Below are 16,405 nucleotides of genomic sequence, written 5' to 3' on the forward strand. Positions count from 1 at the left end.
GGTGGGGGGTGCCCCCACACTGAGCTTTGCAGTGGGTCCGTTGGGAGGCCTCGCTGGTGTGGGTCCTGGAGGGAACAGCCCTGGTGCCCTGGGTTGGGGAGTGGGGTCCTGCCCCCCTCCTCCTGGCCTCAGACCACCTGGGAGACGTGGCCTCTGGGTGGGCGGTTGGGCCGGACCCTCTGGGAAGCCCGCAGCAGGGATGGGAGTGGGCCTGGGCCCCAGCCCACTCCCTCCTGGGTTTCTCAGCCTCTGGAGCCAGGCTGTGTGGTCCTCAGTCAGAGGCGGGGCGCGCCCGGGCCCCAGGAGGTTCTTGCAGACCCCAGCGCAGCTCCTGGTCTCACTGAGCCTCCGGTCAGGAAGGGCTGGCTCCAGGAGTCTTGGGCACTCACCCTTCTGCCCTCTGAGCAGAGAGGCACACACAAGGGATTAAGGGTTAGCGCCTCTGGCTTCTGAGCTCAGAGATTTTTCGGTGCCTTGAAAACCAGCAACTGTGAGAGGGGCTCCGCTGCTGGAGGGAGAGAGAACCTCCCCTTCATGGAGAGGGAGCCCGGCCATCTGTGTCTCTGCCCGGGGCCCAGGTGGACTGTCGTGTTTCCCGGAGCTCAGCACCTTCTGCTGGGAAATGGGTTGTCTCTCCTGCAGGAGAGGGAGGGGATGGAGCACAGCTTCTGAGGAGGAGGAAGGGGATGGAGCACAGCTTCTGAGGAGGAGGGAGGGGATGGAGCACAGCTCTGAGGAGGAGGGAGGGGATGGAGCGCAGCTTCTGAGGAGGAGGGAGGGGATGGAGCGCAGCTTCTGAGAAGGGGGATCAGAGAGGCAACGGCAGGGCCACTGAGGGGACCACGGGGGTGGGGCTGAGGGCTTCCGGAGGAGCCCTTTGTTCCTGTGGACACCCTCAGCCTGGACCAGGGAGGTAGACGGGTGGTCAGTTTGGCTGCTGCCTGTGTGTGTGCATGTCTGTGTCCCTGTGTGTGTCCTTATGTGTGTGTGTGTGTGTGTGTGCACGTGCCTGTGTGTGTCTCTGTGTGTGTCTGTGAGTGTCCTTGTGTGTGTGCGTGACTGTGTGTGTGTCTGTGTGTGTGTGTGACTGTGTGTGTGCATGACTGTGTGTGTCTCTGTGTGTGTGTACGTGACTGTGTATGTGTGTGTGTGTGTGACTGTGTGTGTCTCTGTGTGTGCATGTGCCTGTGTGTGTCTGGTGTTTCTGTGTCTCTGTGTATGTGCATGTCTGTGTCCCTGTGTGTGTGTGTGCGTGACTGTGTGTGTGTGCGTGACTGTGTGTGTGTGTGCACGTGACTGTGTGTGTCTCTGTGTGTGTCTGTTTCTGTGTGTGTCTGTGAGTGTCCTTGTGTGTGTGCGTGACTGTGTGTGTCTCTGTGTGTTTGTGTGTCTATGTGTGTGTCTGTGTCTCTCTCTGTGTGTGTATGTCTGTGTGTTTCTCTATGTGTCTGTGTGTGTTTGTGTGTCTGTGTGTGTGTCTGTATGTGTCTCTGTATGTGCATGTGTCTGTGTGTGTCTGTGTGTGTCTGTATGTCTGTGTCTCTGTGAGTGTGTATATGTGTGTGTCTATGTATGTCTATGTGTGTGTTTCTGTATGTGTCTCTGTGTTTGTGTGCGTGTGTCTGTATGTGAATGTGCGTGTGAGGGGTCTCCGTCTGCAGTGGGCCCCACCCAACCTGGAGGGAAACTGGGGGCCTGGGACCCTGCATTTCTGACCAGCTCCTGGGGAACCCCATGGCCCCTGGAGGGAGTGTTTAGCACAACTTCTGGTTTGGGAAGAAGTGTTGGGGAGCTCTGCACTGTGCTTGTATTTTACCCCAACACAAGACAAGGTGGTGATGGCCTACAGGGCCCTTGGTGGCACTGACACCCCCCAAATCAGGGGAAGTGGAAGCGCAGTCCTAGAGGCCTCCATGGAGGCATCAGCACCAGGCCGGCTCCTGGTTGAGAACCCTCATAATTCCAGGAGCTGATGACAGAGCGTGGAGTTCAGGGCTGGGATGTGGACGTCTGTCTGTCTGAGCGCTTCACCTCAAGTGCAGATGAGGCCAGAGTGGGGGTGGCGGGCGGCAGGGGGCTCTGGCAGGGGTGGGGGTCCACAGGGCACTGGCCACTCCAGTCTGGGTTAGGCCAGGGCTCCAGGACAGAGAGACGGGAAGGGGTGTGCAGGGCTCCTGGCGACTGGTTCCCTCAAACAGTGGTGTCCAGTTTGGGGACCTACCTAGGCTTGGGTCTTGAGAGGGGAGCTTTGGGACCCCTAGAGGGTCCCTAAGGCGGGAAGGGGGTTAAGAGGCTCGTCGGGGGAGGCCGAAGGCAGGGTGGGGTGGGGTCCTCGGAGTGCAGCCAGTTGAGAAGCCCCATCCCTGAATGTCCCCCACCAGCTGTCCGGCGCTGCCCTGGGTACCTGGGAGGAGAACAGACCTGGGCTGGCCTGCCTGCAGAGGGTGGGAGCCGGGGACACAGGAAGAGTGTGACTGACTGTGCCCCCCTCAGCCTTGCAGGAGAGGCGCCCGAGGAAGCTGGTAGCTGCTGCCCCCTCGCCAGGAGACCGGGGTCCACGTGGAGGGTCCGCAGGCTCAGCCATGCTGGAGGGAAGGCTGCTGCTGGAGGTGAGCCCCCCCCCACCCCCGCCCCGCACTCCCGGGTCTCCTGGCCGTGTTGCGGCGTCAGTCTTGACCGTTCACAACCACCAGGGAGCTCAGTCTCAGGAGGGCTTGGTTGCAGGTGGGCTCCAGGACCCCTGGGCAGCACACACGGGTGACCTCCAGGCTGTGGGCTTCAGATGGGAACCTGGCTTCCCCTTCTGCATTTTCTGGTTTTACTTGTTGATGCAAGAACCTAATAAAATACCGAGCAGGCTTTTCCCCTCAGACTGAGGACAGAAAATCATGCACTGTGAGTCCCGGGCTGACCCCGTTGTTGATACCACACAGTGGACGTCACGGGCGGGGCGGGCCTTCCCACCGGAGAGGGGCCTGCCTGGTGGTTCTGAACTGCTTTTCCTGACAAGATAAGGGAGGTGGGGCTTCCTGGGTGGTATCAATCACTGCTCACAGGGTGAGAGTGCTGCCTAGCTACCAGAGAGATGCAGACCCCCCCGGGAGGGCGGGGGTGCAGGCCATCCCTCCCCGGGGGGTTGGGGTGCGGGGACCAGCCCCCAGCAGGCTGCCCGTAACCGGTGGCCGTGGTGCCCTTGGAGCTGGGCTGCCCTGGCCATCCTCCCGGGCCCCCGTGTCTCTGGCGTGTCTGCCCGCAGGCCCAGAGCTGAGCCTCTGGTTCTGGGCCTGCAGCCTTGTTTGGTGGGCAGTTCTGCCCCCAGGTGAAGCCAGCCGCAGCCTCGTGCCCTCCGTGGCCCCCCAGTTTGGCATGTGTGTTAGGGGATGGGGCGGAGAGCAGGTGCGGCCAGCTGGGAGAAGCCCCGTGGGGCAGCCGCCTGTCTGCCTGCCTCTGAGAGCGGCTCGGTCCCTGCAGGTGGCTGGTCTGCAGCCCAGGCTGCTCCGCGGCCCACAGCCCTCTCCCCGCTGGTCACACTGGGCCTGGTGTGATTGTGGTCACCGGCTGACACCCACTCGGGTGCCCCCCCAGCCGGGCCAGCGCCCCACTGGGGGTCTGAGTGTTGCACGGGGACCCGCGGTGACCTTGGCAGTGACCACGGATGGGGCCTTCCTTCCCTCATGTCCCCGACAGCTCCTCCCCGGCAGCCTCCTCCGTGAGGAAGGGGGGCCCAGCAGACACCTTTTCATCTCAGCCAGGCTCCTGCCTCAGCGCTGTTAGTGGCATGGGCCAGGAAGAGAGGGTGGAGTAGTGCACGGCAGGGACAGGCGGACTTGGCCGACTGGCTCCTCAGGGTCTGCCTCCCGGCCCTGCCCTGCGGCGCCCCCCACCCCCGGTTGGGCCCCCCGACGGCCCGCGTCACGCTGCACCTTCTCGTGCTGGCCACGTGGCCCCACCCCCACCCCCATCCCACAGTCCCCGGGCCTCGGCCCTGCCGAGGGGTCTGGATGCTTGGAGGCCCTAGGAGCTTACAGATCATCTCTTTCCCAAAGAGGTGAAAACATGTGAGGGCAGACGGTGCTCTCGCAGGTGACAGGGTTTGCATTTGAGTTTGCAGGGTGCTGGGTCCTGCCACCCCAGGGCCTGTGGAGCAGAGAGTAGGCCTAAGAGCAGAGTGCTTTGGGAAAGGTTGTGCTTTCAGAAGAGGAAACGTTCCCATATTCATTACTTATCGAGTTTGTAGGAAGCAAATCTTAAATGTTATTTTTCCTTTGAAGCGGTTTTTTTCTGTTAGTGCTAGTGAATGTGGAGAACGTCCTGCCAGCCTGGATTTCATTCTTGCCAGATGATAACTGGCATCGCTCTTTCCCTATTCACGTTCAAGATTAAAATGACATCTTAACCATAAAATCGCGTTTAAACTTTCGCTCTGCGCTATAAACAGAGAAGCCAGTGCACACAGCTTGCTGTCCAGGTTAGAGCACCAGGCACCGTCCTGCTGCCGGGACCACCTCCCGGGACCTCACTTCCCTGGTGTTTCCGGGCTGTCCTGCCTCCACGGGGGAGAGGCCTGGGCCTTTGTGTTCATGGCCGTGTTGTGTTCATGGCCCACCAAGGAGGGTGTCTCCTGCTTGGCCGGGAGACACCTTGACCCCTTGACCCTGGCTAGAGATGAGGTGTCCTCGGCTGCATGGGACTTTTCTGAGCTGAGTCCTTTCTGGCAGTGTAGGGAGACAGCACTGAGCAAGTCCTCCCCCCCAGGTTTCCCTCCTGCTCGCCGTTTGCAGCCAGACCCCCACCCGCCCCCAGCTCCGCATCCTGCGCCTGAGTGTCCGAGCGGCCGGCACCTGCGGTGTGGGCGTCTCATTGCACTGGCCCTCCCAGCCGCTGAGGCCTCTGGGCTGTTTCCAGGCTGCGCGGCTGTGAGTAGAGCTGTGATGAACATTCACACACAGGTTTCTCTGCACACAGGTTTTCCTTTGATTTGGATGATGGGCGTATGTGTGCTTAATTTTGCAAGAGACGGCCACTCTGCTTGCCTGGGCGGCTGTGCTGGCGCGTCCCTGTCACAGGGACGGAGCTCCGCGCTGCTCCAAGTCCCTGGTGTGCCCAGTGTACCAAGCCGTTTTAGGAGCTGGGCCACTTGTGGGTTTGATTTGTGTTTCCCTCATGACCGATAACGTTGAGCATCTTTTCGTGAGTCTCTTTGCCGTCCACAGATCCTCTTTGTAAGCTGTCTGCTCAAGTCTTTGTCCATCAAGAGAAGATCGGGTTGTTTGCTTTCTTAACTGTTGGCTTCTGAGCACGTGTAAATGTTCCAACATGTCTCCCTGTGTGTAGATTCTGTAGTGTTTGCTCCCAGCCTGACTTGTCTTTTCATTCTTTTTCTTTTGTTTTGTTTTGTTGTTGTTGTTTTTGTTGTTTCATTCTTGACAGGGCCTTGCAGAGAGTGAAAGTATTAACTTTGACAAAATTCAGTCTATCCATTGTTTAATAATAGGTCATGATTTTGGTGTCAGCTATAAGAAATCTTTACTTACTCCAAGGTTACAAAGATTTTTCTTTTATGTTTGAGTCCAGCATTTCATACTGCTGCATTCAGTTAAGTTTTACACTCAAGTCTGTGATCTATTTTTAATTAACTTTAGGGTAAGGTGGGAGACATAGGGCAAGATTTGTTTATTTTTGCATATGAAGTCTAGATTTTTCAGAACCATTTATCCAAAGTTGATCCTTTCTCTATTGAATTACCTTTATACCTTCATAAAAACATCAGTTGGTCATAGTTTTGAGTCTGTTTCTGGACCCCACCTGGCACATTGACCATGTGTCTAACCTTCCACAGAGAAACACCTTACTGCCTTAATTACTGTGTTGTTGTCATTCAATTGCTCAGTTGTGTCCGACTCTTTACCACCGCATGGACTGCAGCACGCCAGACTTTCCTGTCTTTCACCATCTCCCAGAGCTTGCTCAAACTCTGTCCATTGAGTCGGTGATGCCATCCAACCATCTCATCTTCTGTGTCCCCTTCTCCTCCTGCCTTCAATCGTCCCCAGTATCAGGGTCTTTCCTAATGAGTCAGCTCTTCACATCAGATGGCCAAAGTATTGGCGTTTCAGCTTCAGCATCAGTCCTTCCAAGGAATATTCAGGGTTGATTTTCTTTAGAATTACTGGTTTGATCTCCTTGTTGTCCAAGGGACTCTTAAGAGTCTTCTCCAACACCACAGTTCAAAAGCATCAATTCTTTGGTGCTCAGCCTTTATGATCCAACTCTCACATCCATACATGACTACTGGAGATACCATAGCTTAGACTATTTGGACCTTTGTGGGCAAAGTAATGTCTCTGCCTTTTATTATGCTCATTTTGCTTTTTATAGATGTCTTAGATTAAGAAACCTATAGATGCCTTAGATTAAGAAACGGAGAAGGCAATGGCACCCCACTCCAGTACTCTTGCCTGGAAAATCCCATGGATGGAGGAGCCTGGTAGGCTGCAGTCCATGGGGTCGCTATGAGTCGGACACAACTGAGTGACTTCACTTTCACTTTTCACTTTTCATGCGTTGGGGAAGGAAATGGCAACCCACTCCACTGTTCTTGCTTGGAGAATCCCAGGGACGGGGGAGCCTGGTGGGCTGCCGTCTATGGGGTCTCACAGAGTCGGACACAACTGAAGTGACTTAGCAGTAGATTAAGAAATTTCCCACTATTCTTTCATCTCTGAGAGTTCTTATTATGAATGGATATTAAGTTTTGTTAGATGTTTTTTCTGCATCTGTTGAGATGATGGTGGTTTTTCTTCCTGAGTCTTTTTCTATTTAATATTGTGAATTACATTAATTGGTTCTCAAATGCTTACTCAACCTTACATGCCCAGAATAGATCTTATTTATATATTGCTGGATTAAATTTTGCTAATATTTGTGGAGATTTTTGTACTTATGTTCATGAGAACTATTTTATTGTTTTCTTGTAATGTCTTTGTCCGGTTGTGGTGGCATGCTGATGGAGGCTTCATAACATTGGTTGAGAGTGTTCCCTTTTCTTTTTTTTCCTGAAAGAGCTTGTGTAGAATTAATGTTATCCCTCCTCAAGTGATTATAGAATTCACCAGAGAAAACAACTGGTCTGGGGATTTTCTTTAGTTTAAATCATAGAAATTAAACTGTGAGTGCATTTTCCTTAATTAATAAAGGACTATTCTAGTGTGAATTTGAGTAGTTTGCGTATTTCAAGGAGTTGGTCTACTTCATCTACATTATTGATTTTATGAATACAACGCTGTCCATGGTTTTCATATGTTGCCCTTTTAATGTCTGTGGATTCTGCAGCTTTGTCTCATTTTCTGTTTCATTGGTAATTTGTGTTTTCTCTTGGTTTTTCTTAGTCACTTGGGCTAGAAGTGCATTCACTTTATTGATTTTTTCCAAAGGCACACAGCTGTTAGTCTCACTGATTGTTGCCGCGGGTCGGACACTCGTGTCCCCCTGGCCCCCCCAAAATCAATGTCATTCAGATTCACACTAGACTGACCCCCCCAAAGTTAATGTAATTCAGACTCACACTGGACTGGAGACCACCCTCCAGAGTGGCGGTGTTTGCCGGTGATGTGGTCATGAATGGGGTTGGTGCTCTTATGAGAGATCCCAGAGAGGCCCTGCCCATCCCTCCTGAAGGACAAGGCTGTCTGTGAGTCCAACTGCTGTCCTTGGGTGAGATGTCCACAGAACATTAGCCACATCAAGTCATCTGATGATGCTGACAGTTTCTATGTCCTTGCTGGTTTTCTGTCTGGTCCTAACCTTAAAGATACCTTCTGGTGTGACTGTGGGCTTCTGTCCTTCTCTTTAGGGTCTATCAGTTTTGCTCTGTGTTCTTTGGGGCTCCATTGTATGCTGCAGACTTAGGATCATCACGTTTTCTTCTTGAATTGACCTTTCTATCATTATCACTAAACACCTCTTTATTGTAGTTTTCCTGAGGTCTGCTTTGTCTGATACTAATACAGTCATACCAGTTTTCTTCTAAGTAATGTTTCCTTGAAATACTTTGCTTCATCTTTTCATCTTAACCATTTGTATTATTACATTAAATGTATTGATGGTGTATTTGGGCCTTTTTTTGGTTTTGTTTTTCTGAGTCCAGTCCAACAGTATCATTTTAATTGGTGTATTTAGGGCATTTATATTGCAGTAATCATTGATATTATTGGATTTCAGTCTACCATTTCATAATTTTTCTATATTTTGTTTCTTTTCTACCTTTCTTTTGACTTTAGTAATACTTATTAGTATTCCATTTCAGTATCTCTGCTGACCTTTGCTGCTTAATTTTGATATGCTTGGGCTTGGGTATATGCTGGGTTTATTAGATTGTCTTATTTAGGGTTCACTGAGCTTTCTGAGGGCTTCCCAGGTGGAGCTAGTGGTAAAGAACCTGCTTGCCAGTGCAGGAGATGAAAGAGACTCACGTTTGATCCCTGAGTCTGGAAGATCCCTTGGAGAAGGGGCATGGCTACCCACTCCAGTATTCTTGCCTGGAGAATCCCATGGACAGAGGAGCCTGGTGGACTACATAGTCCGTAGGGTCGCAAAGAGTCAGACACGACTGAAGCAACTTAGCACGCATGCACGAGCTACCTGAGCCTTTAAATTTGTGTCTTTCACCAAATTTGGGAAGTTTCCAGCCATAGTCTTCAAATAGTTTCTATTGCCTCTGTCTCTTTCACTTCAGAAGCCTCACTGCCCAGCTGTTAGGCCTTCTCACCCTGTCCACAGGGATTGAGGCACCCCTCACTTTTCCCCCATATTTTCTCTCTCAGGCTGGTAACTTCCCATTGTCTTTACTGGCTCTTCTGTGTCACCTCCATCCTGCCCTTCAGCCCATCCAGTGAAATTTTTACTTCATATATTTTATTTCTCGTCTAAAATTCTCAGTTTTTTTCATGGCGTCTATTTCTCATCTGAGATGCTACATCTTTCCTGGTGTTTTCCTTGCTCAGTGCTTCCCCTTCTCTCCGGGAGGAGGCTGGCCGTTCTGCACCCCTTCCCTGACCGCCAGCTGGCGGCCTCTGCTTTCTGTGCCCTGAGTGTGGCCCGCACACTCTGGGTCTGTGTATGTGCAGTAATTGTGGCTGTGCAGCTGGTCGAGAGAGGCGCAGGTTCCTGGCCTGTTCTCGGAGCCTGTGAACTTGTTACTTTACACAGAAGAGGGCCTGTGCAGACGGGACTAAAGGTGTGGACATCCAGGCTTCCCTGCGGGACATGCAGCTCCGAGGCTGCACAGGGGGCCTGCGCCTGCTCCTCGAGTCCAGCACGCTGAGGGGTCGTGGGTCTCGGGGAGGAGGCTGATGGAGCCAAACCCAGGAGCCACGAGAAAGCAGCTGCACAGAGACGGCCGTGCGGAGAGGAGAGGTTGCACAGACAGGCCACGCGGCCCTTGGGCTCCTCAGACAAAGGGACACGCACCCGTGAAAGAGACCGCTGGAGATCTTAAAAGCACTCAAAATTAAAGGCATGAGAGCAAAATCTGGAAATCTGTGGAAGGGCCCAGAGTTTGAGTCCTCCTGCGCGAAACTGAGGAACAGGCGGAGAAAAACAGGAAAGTTGGGGAAGTTACCAGGCCCTGGGGACCTGTGTACTTAGAGCTTCAGAATGATCAGAGGGGAGGAAATGGTCAAGGAAGCGACCCAGAAGATTCCCAGAACTCGGGACTGAGTTTCCGGCCCAAAGGCCCCATGGGTGACCAGTACAGAGAGAAAGGACCAAGTGTTTCAGTTCAGTTCAGTCGCTCAGTCATGTCCCACCCCATGGACCGCGGCACACCAGCTCTCCCTGTGCATCACCAACTCCCAGAGCTTGCTCAAACTCATGTCCAATGAGCCGGTGATGCCATCCAACCATCTCATCCTCTTTTGTCCCCTTCTCCTCCCGCCTTCAATCTTTTCCAAAGTCAGCATCTTTTCAAATGAGGCATTTCTTTGCATCAGGTGGCCAAAGTATTGGAGTCAAGTATTGATCAAACCAGTCAATCCTAAGGGAAATCAGTCCTGAATATTCACTGGGAGGACTGATGCTGAAGCTGAAGCTCCAATACCAAACGTTCGCCTCTGTGAAACTCAACACCCAGGACAGGAGGGTTGGCTCTGAGACAAGGAGGCAGAGTTTGGAAGGCCATGGGGAGGTGCCTGAGGGGAGGGGGCACCTGCCTGCCTTGGAGGGGCGGGGGCACTCCTGAGCCTCCCAGTTCCACTTTCTCCGCATGGAACAGGCCGTGACCAAGTGGCAGGCGGGGACCTGGAGCCCGGGGCCCACCGGGAGGTGGGGAGAAGGTGGTGAACCACTCGCTGCGGAAGGGCGGGGTAAGTCATCGCCCAGCTGGCACTGAGGACAGTGCATCCCCCCATGCCCGCTGAGAAGCGTCTGGAGCACAGAGCAGCTCGGGTTCTAGCAGAGCCGTGATGCCGCTCAATCAGCAGAAGCGGGGCTGTGGTGGCGGTGGGGACACGTGGACACCTGAAACCCCGGGGAGCCCGGGGCAGCCTCTCAGGGAGCTGCGAGCAGGCAGCCCTCACACCCTGTGCTTACTCTGTCCCTCGTCCTGCTGGGTGTCCATTGGACGCTCAGGTTGCCCCGCTCTCCGGCATCCCGCAGCTGGGACGGTGCCTCGCTGTCACCGCCAGGCTCCCGCTCCCGTTAACTGGCCTTGCGCTACACCACGAGGCCTGGCTGGGAGTCTAGCCTCTTTATTCTTTGTGTAATTACTCTTGCTGGGGGCTAATTTCTGCCCTTGTATTTTGTAATTTCTATTGACTGTACTTTCCTGGGTTTCTTGTTCTCTCTAGCTCCCCATTCAGGTCGCGCTTTCTCGTGCTAAAGGAGTCATGCACTCTGCTTTTGTTCTCAGGGATTGCCCGGTGGCCCTGCATGGACACAGTGACTGTCCAGAAGTTGAATCCTGGGTGACACAGGTCCTGCCGTGGTCCTCAGTTCTCCAGGCCCCTCTGAGGTTCTGCACGCGGCCCCCCTCCCCACAGCCCCCGAGCGCTTTGCTGTGGGGCTCCTGTGAAATCTTTCTGCATCTCACCCGTGCTTTCACACTGGGATCACAACTTGGCCGAGTATAGATTTTTAGGTTCAAAGTTTTCCCTCAACCTTCACAAATCCTGCCTCACGATTTGCAGCCTGGTGCTGCCACGGGGGACTGAGGCTTGTTCTCTGTGGTAGGTCTGCTCTGGCTCTGTCTGGAGCTTTTGTGAGCCTGTCTTTGGCCCTGATATTCTTGAATTTCACTGTGATGTGTCTTTCGTCTTGTTTTTCCTGCCTGGTGCTCTGAGTTCTTTCCAGCTGAGGCCTTTCTTCTCCAGTTTGGATGTTTTTCCCGTTGTCCCTCTGGGCTACTGGTTCCACCTCTGGAGCCCCGCGCCCAGGGCACCTGGGCAGACCTCCCACCCGCAGCTCTTTCTCTCGTGATCTGTCTACTGTCCTTCTCTGCTGCCTCGGGGCCAGTCCTCCAGGCTGCGCCCATCACATGGACCTCAGCAGTCCTCTGTCTGTGCTCTGCTTGGTCGCTCAGTCCTGTCCGACTCTCCGCCAGTCTCCTCTTCGTCCCTACATTTTCTTACCTAGTAAGTGTTTCCCCTTGATTTGTTCGCACTGTTTCTTCTTATCATTTCATTTTGCTATTCTCTTACCTCCTTAAATCTGTATTTTAAACTCATGCTCGTCTCATCCTCTGCTCTGTGCTGCCCCATCCGCTGGGCATCCCCTGAGCTGTGTCCTGGCGCCTGTGTGCTGGGGGCCGGAGGGTCGGGGAGAGGGGGGTGGGCCGGGTGGACTTGCCTCCTTGGTGAGGGTCCCCTCTAGAAAGGGCCGCCCTGGGAACCCTGGTCTGGGGTGTGCACGGGGCGGGAGGGGTGAGTCCCTGGGATACGGCTCAGCTGTGCCCTGCAGCCCTGCTTCCCTCATCCCACCAGGCAACGCAAGGGGCCCAGCAGAGAAGAAAAGGGTTCCTACTTCTGTTCTCTATGCCCCCCGAATGCCCACCCTGGGCTCAGGCCACAGCCCTCCTCATCCTGACCCAGACAGCCCTGGGCCCCCACTAGGATAAGGAGGGTGACTTTGCAGGGTGGGGCATGGAGCCTGTGCTGGCTCGCCCTGTGCAGACACAGAAGCCTGAACCTTGCTGCAGGGCAGGGACGCACAGGGTCACTGGGTTGTGCTGCATCTCTGCCTTGGAGGCCGCAGCAGCGTCCTTGGGTTACAGCGGTCAAGATCCTCCGGGGAGGGGTGGCAAACGGGCCAGCATGCTGGCTCCCGAGTGAGAGGGTTTTGCCATTCCTGCTGCTGGCCCTGGGCCTGGGCAGGTGACTCACGTGGCCTCGTGGCACCCACGAGCCTCGAGGAAGCGCCGTGAGAGGGCCTTGCGTGTCTGGGAACCCCAAGGACCACACTCACTCAGCAGGCTGTTGACCCGTGCCAACCGAGCTGGCGCCGTTTCTGGAAAAGCCAGCACAATTCCCGGGAAGTTCTCAGGAACCACAAGTGACGTGCCGAGAACGAGAGTGCAGACTTTCTCACCTTCGGGCTGTTGCTCTCCTAGAGAAAGACCCAGAAACCCCTTCTCCTGATTGGGAGGAGGGAGCAGGGGCCAAGTGTGTACGCTCCTGGTGGGCTGTGGCTGAGGACTCCCTGCTACAGTTTCCTCCGCTTGGTGCTGGGCCCAGGGGTCCTCTAGAAACAGGGGCACAAAACCCCAGAGCCCACACAGTGGGGCACAGAATCAGCCAGCAGGGGTGGGAGGCGAGGCAGCCTGGGGGCAGGGGTCTCAGGGTTGCTGTCAGAGGGGCCGGGCTGCAGGAGGGGGCATCGCACACCCGGGATCCCGACTGCTGGATGGTAGTGTTGGCGAGGTCGCAGGTATGCGTCTGAGGCCCTCCTACCCCTCGGCTCTGGGGAGAGCACCTTGGTGTTCGCGTACCTGCACCCACGCGTTTTCTGGATCCGCTGAGAGGGCTGCTACAGGGCTGCGCCATCTCCCACTCTGGTCTCTGCGCTCAGAGAAATCCTGTCTCACCTCTGCTGTGACCCTGTTGTTCCCAAACTTCTTTGATGTGGCTCTTCTTTCAGGGACATGACAGGTGTGAGTAAAAGTGTAAATTCCCCAGGGGCTGGCCTGTGGGTGGACACAGCCCTGAAGCCCAGCAGACCCCAGGCCCCACCCCACCTGTCTGACGTCCACTGAGCATCCCAGGGCAGTACCAGCCTCAGGCCATGTCCACCGTGGTGCAAGGTTGTGCTTTCTGTCCATTCAGCAGTCTCCCTGTGGTCAGAAGCCCAGAGTTCCTGGCCCTACTGCTGAAGATAGTTCAGCTGTTTGGAGCCTCTCTGTGGCTTTTAGACCTAGAACTCTCTGCTGTGTACCTCCTGGCCATCCATGGTCACTTCAGCTGTCCACCTTGAACCCCTGATCATCCATGGTCACCAAGCAGGGCTTCCTGGTCAGCTATCCCTGTGGCCACTCAGGCCCTGCTCTGCCCTGGGCTCTCCCGGACTTGGACGTATGTGCCCCAGGCTCTGCCTTCACTGAGCCCATGGTCATAGGGAGGGTCCCGGCGGGGACTTGAGCCGGGTGAGGATGCAGGCCGGCCCCCTGGAGGAGGACCTGCGGGCTGGCTTGCGCCTGCTGCATGGGCTCCATGTCAGCCTTGCTGTTCATCGCTAGGCCCTGAGACGCTGCAGGCCTGCGTCATCGGCAGGGTTTATCACTAGGGAAGAGCTCCTGGCTCACTCTGGGTCACCCTGGGTTCACGGAGGAGCAGCTGAATGTCGTGGGGCCTGAGAACCTGCCTGTCCCACAGCCAAGGCCATGGCCAGCTTGTTCCACATGGAGCCCGGGTCCCCCCCATGGAACCCGGGTTCCCCCCCTGCCGTGGAGCCCGGTTTACCCCTGGTTTGTTCCATGTGCAGTTTGAGGGCTCACACCAGCTCCTCCCTGCGGTGCTGTCGGGTCAGCTTTCCTGCATGACGATCACTCTTCCACAGGGGCTCTCTCCAGCTCCTAGTGACACTCCCCCTCCTACAGGCCCCCTTGGGCTCCCCGGGGGCAGAGGAATGGTGTAGAATCTGTCCACAGGTCTGGAGTGACCCTCGGCTATGAGGCTGAGGCTGGTGGCCCCCGGTTGGAGATTTGGTGGGTGAGTGGGGGCAACCCCTCCCGCCCCAGGACCCCGGCAGGATGGACTCTCAGACTAAGCACTGCTGCTCCCTTAGGGTTGCCAGGAGCACCTGTTTATCGATTGCCCATAACTGCTTTTCAGGAGCTAAACTTAAGTTTATATTCAGAGAGTCGTCTCAGTCTTCAAACAGGATTTGTTTTCTCTTTAGGAAACACTGCCAACACTTTTGGTAAATCACTCGTTCCAGCACAAAACCCCGAGTTCTAATTAACAGGACCAATATTGATTCTGCCTTTATTCTGTGTGGGTGCTTATTTGAGCTCAGAGATGGTCCCTGCTGTCATCCCTAGTTTTTAGATGAGGAACCTGAGGCCCAGAGAGGTTAAGTAGTTTGCCCAAGGTCACACAGCTGTTGAAAAAGCAGCCTTTAGTTGAGGTGTTTTTGAAATGGTCACGTGTGCCCAGGGAAAGAAGAGTGATGTCTGCAGTGGCCACATTCTGTGTCTGGTTCTGGGCTCCGCTCCCACCGGCCGCCGGAGGGCCCAGGGCCAGACTCACCGTCCAGACACCTGTACTGTCCAGCTGCTCACCTGGAGAGGATGACCCTGGGGCCGTGGATGGTGGAGCAGGGCCAGGCAGCACGGGTCCGGCACCCAGGGCCCGGGGGTCCACACCTGCCTCCATCCTTGTGGCTCTGCCCTGTCAGCTCACTGCCTCTTTCGAGAACTGTTTGCAAGCACCGTCGCTCTCCGAGGCTGGAGCCCAAGGCCAAGTTTACTGTTTGTGGGATCTATAAACAGCCGGCGAGCCGTCCCCAGCAGAAGCGCCTCGCACGCACATGAGCCCCGCGGCGAGGCCCAGCGAGTGATCTGGCTCCAGCAGGCCCAGCGGCCGGTGCCCGGCTCGCGTGACTGGCGGCCTGGCCTGTGGTGTTGCTCTGTTGCCATGGCGACAGCTCTCAGGGGAGGGCCCAGCTCCCAACTTCCCTTCATTCCAGGGAGGGGCGAGGAGAGGGGCTGCTGGAACTGTTCCTTTTCTCTCTTCTTTTTCCTCTGCTGTGACCTTGAGGAGCAATCTTTGAAGTGCTCGCCGGCTATTTTTTTCTGCCTGCGTTGGAAGACATCAGGATGTTCAAGGGCTGTCCAGAGGAAGTCCTGCTTGCTCAGCCATTTGCCCCGATCCCCACGCGGGGCCGCCGGTGGTGTCCGGGGCAGGGCAAGTGGCCGGCCCTGCAGTGGCAGGTGCAGCTCCCGTGACTGGCTGTCACTGAACGTGGACGCGGTTGTTTCTCCTCTTAAAAAAGCGCAGCCTTCAGCTTGGGGCCAAATTCTTTTCTCCGCTTGGAGAAGTGATCTCATTTTCCATGTACCATATTTAAAGAAACACAAAAGTCTTGCAGGATTAAAAGAGAGAGAGAAAACAAACAAACGTTTGCGATGCATGTTTGCTCCGGCCGTCCCACATGTGCAGCAGTATTTGGCGTGAGGTTTCCAGGCCAGAACGTCGATCTGATATTGAATCCATATGACTCGGCAAACAGCATTTATGGTCGTTTTTCTTTTTAAAATTTCTGCCTGGTGAGTTAAAATTAAGGTTGTTTTCGGCTGTGACTAATCTTGTAAAATCTTTTTTGAGACGGCATTTGATGCACTCAGACCATGAGCATCTCTTTGGGCTTTGGACTGTTATTAGTGGGACATTGTGAGTCTGGGCTGCTTCTGAGACGGGAAACGCTGCGTGGACGGCTGGTGGCGCCCACCTCACCCACTCCCGCCGCCGGGGGCAAGTGGGAGTCCCCACGCCTGCAGCTTGCCCGGGGTGGGGGGAACGAGGCTCTCAGGCTACCACCAGCCCAGCCCCGCGAGGCGTCTGGGCTTGGTCACCTGGGCCACGTGGCCACTGGTCAGTGAGTCTATAAGAAGGAAGAATAGTAACCTTGTTGCCACAGTAACAGAGCCACACCACAAGGCCACCGAAGCCTGCGGTGGCGCCACCCTGCTTCTGCCCAGATTCCTGGGGTGGGACTTAGATGGGCAGCCTGCAGGCCCCTCCCGGGATGTCCCTGCCAGCTCCAGGTCAGGTGCGAGGCCCGTGGCTGCCCGCTCCGGCTTTCCTGGCCGGAGGGCTTGGTCACGGTGGCCGCAGCAGCAGGCTGCACCAGCCCCCAGGGCCTTGGCCACTAGAATCTGCCGGCTGTGGTGCAGGGTGGGGAAGGAGCCGGGCACCCT

The 16,405-nt window shown here is 55.4% G+C and overlaps 1 protein-coding gene across 3 annotated transcripts in view; it reads left to right on the top strand.

The window, feature by feature from the left end:
* AHRR (aryl-hydrocarbon receptor repressor) overlaps nt 1-16,405 on the top strand; it is a 93,292-nt gene that overhangs the window by 48,546 nt on the left and 28,341 nt on the right. For all 3 annotated transcript variants that reach the window (XM_043489133.1, XM_043489134.1, XM_043489135.1), the window contains one exon: nt 2,494-2,609. In XM_043489133.1, the coding sequence (XP_043345068.1) occupies nt 2,494-2,609 (116 nt within the window). The remainder of the gene's footprint in view (nt 1-2,493; nt 2,610-16,405) is intronic.

This window comes from Cervus canadensis, chromosome 16 (assembly GCF_019320065.1).
Source record: "Cervus canadensis isolate Bull #8, Minnesota chromosome 16, ASM1932006v1, whole genome shotgun sequence".
In the NCBI taxonomy this organism is placed as follows: domain Eukaryota; kingdom Metazoa; phylum Chordata; class Mammalia; order Artiodactyla; family Cervidae; genus Cervus; species Cervus canadensis.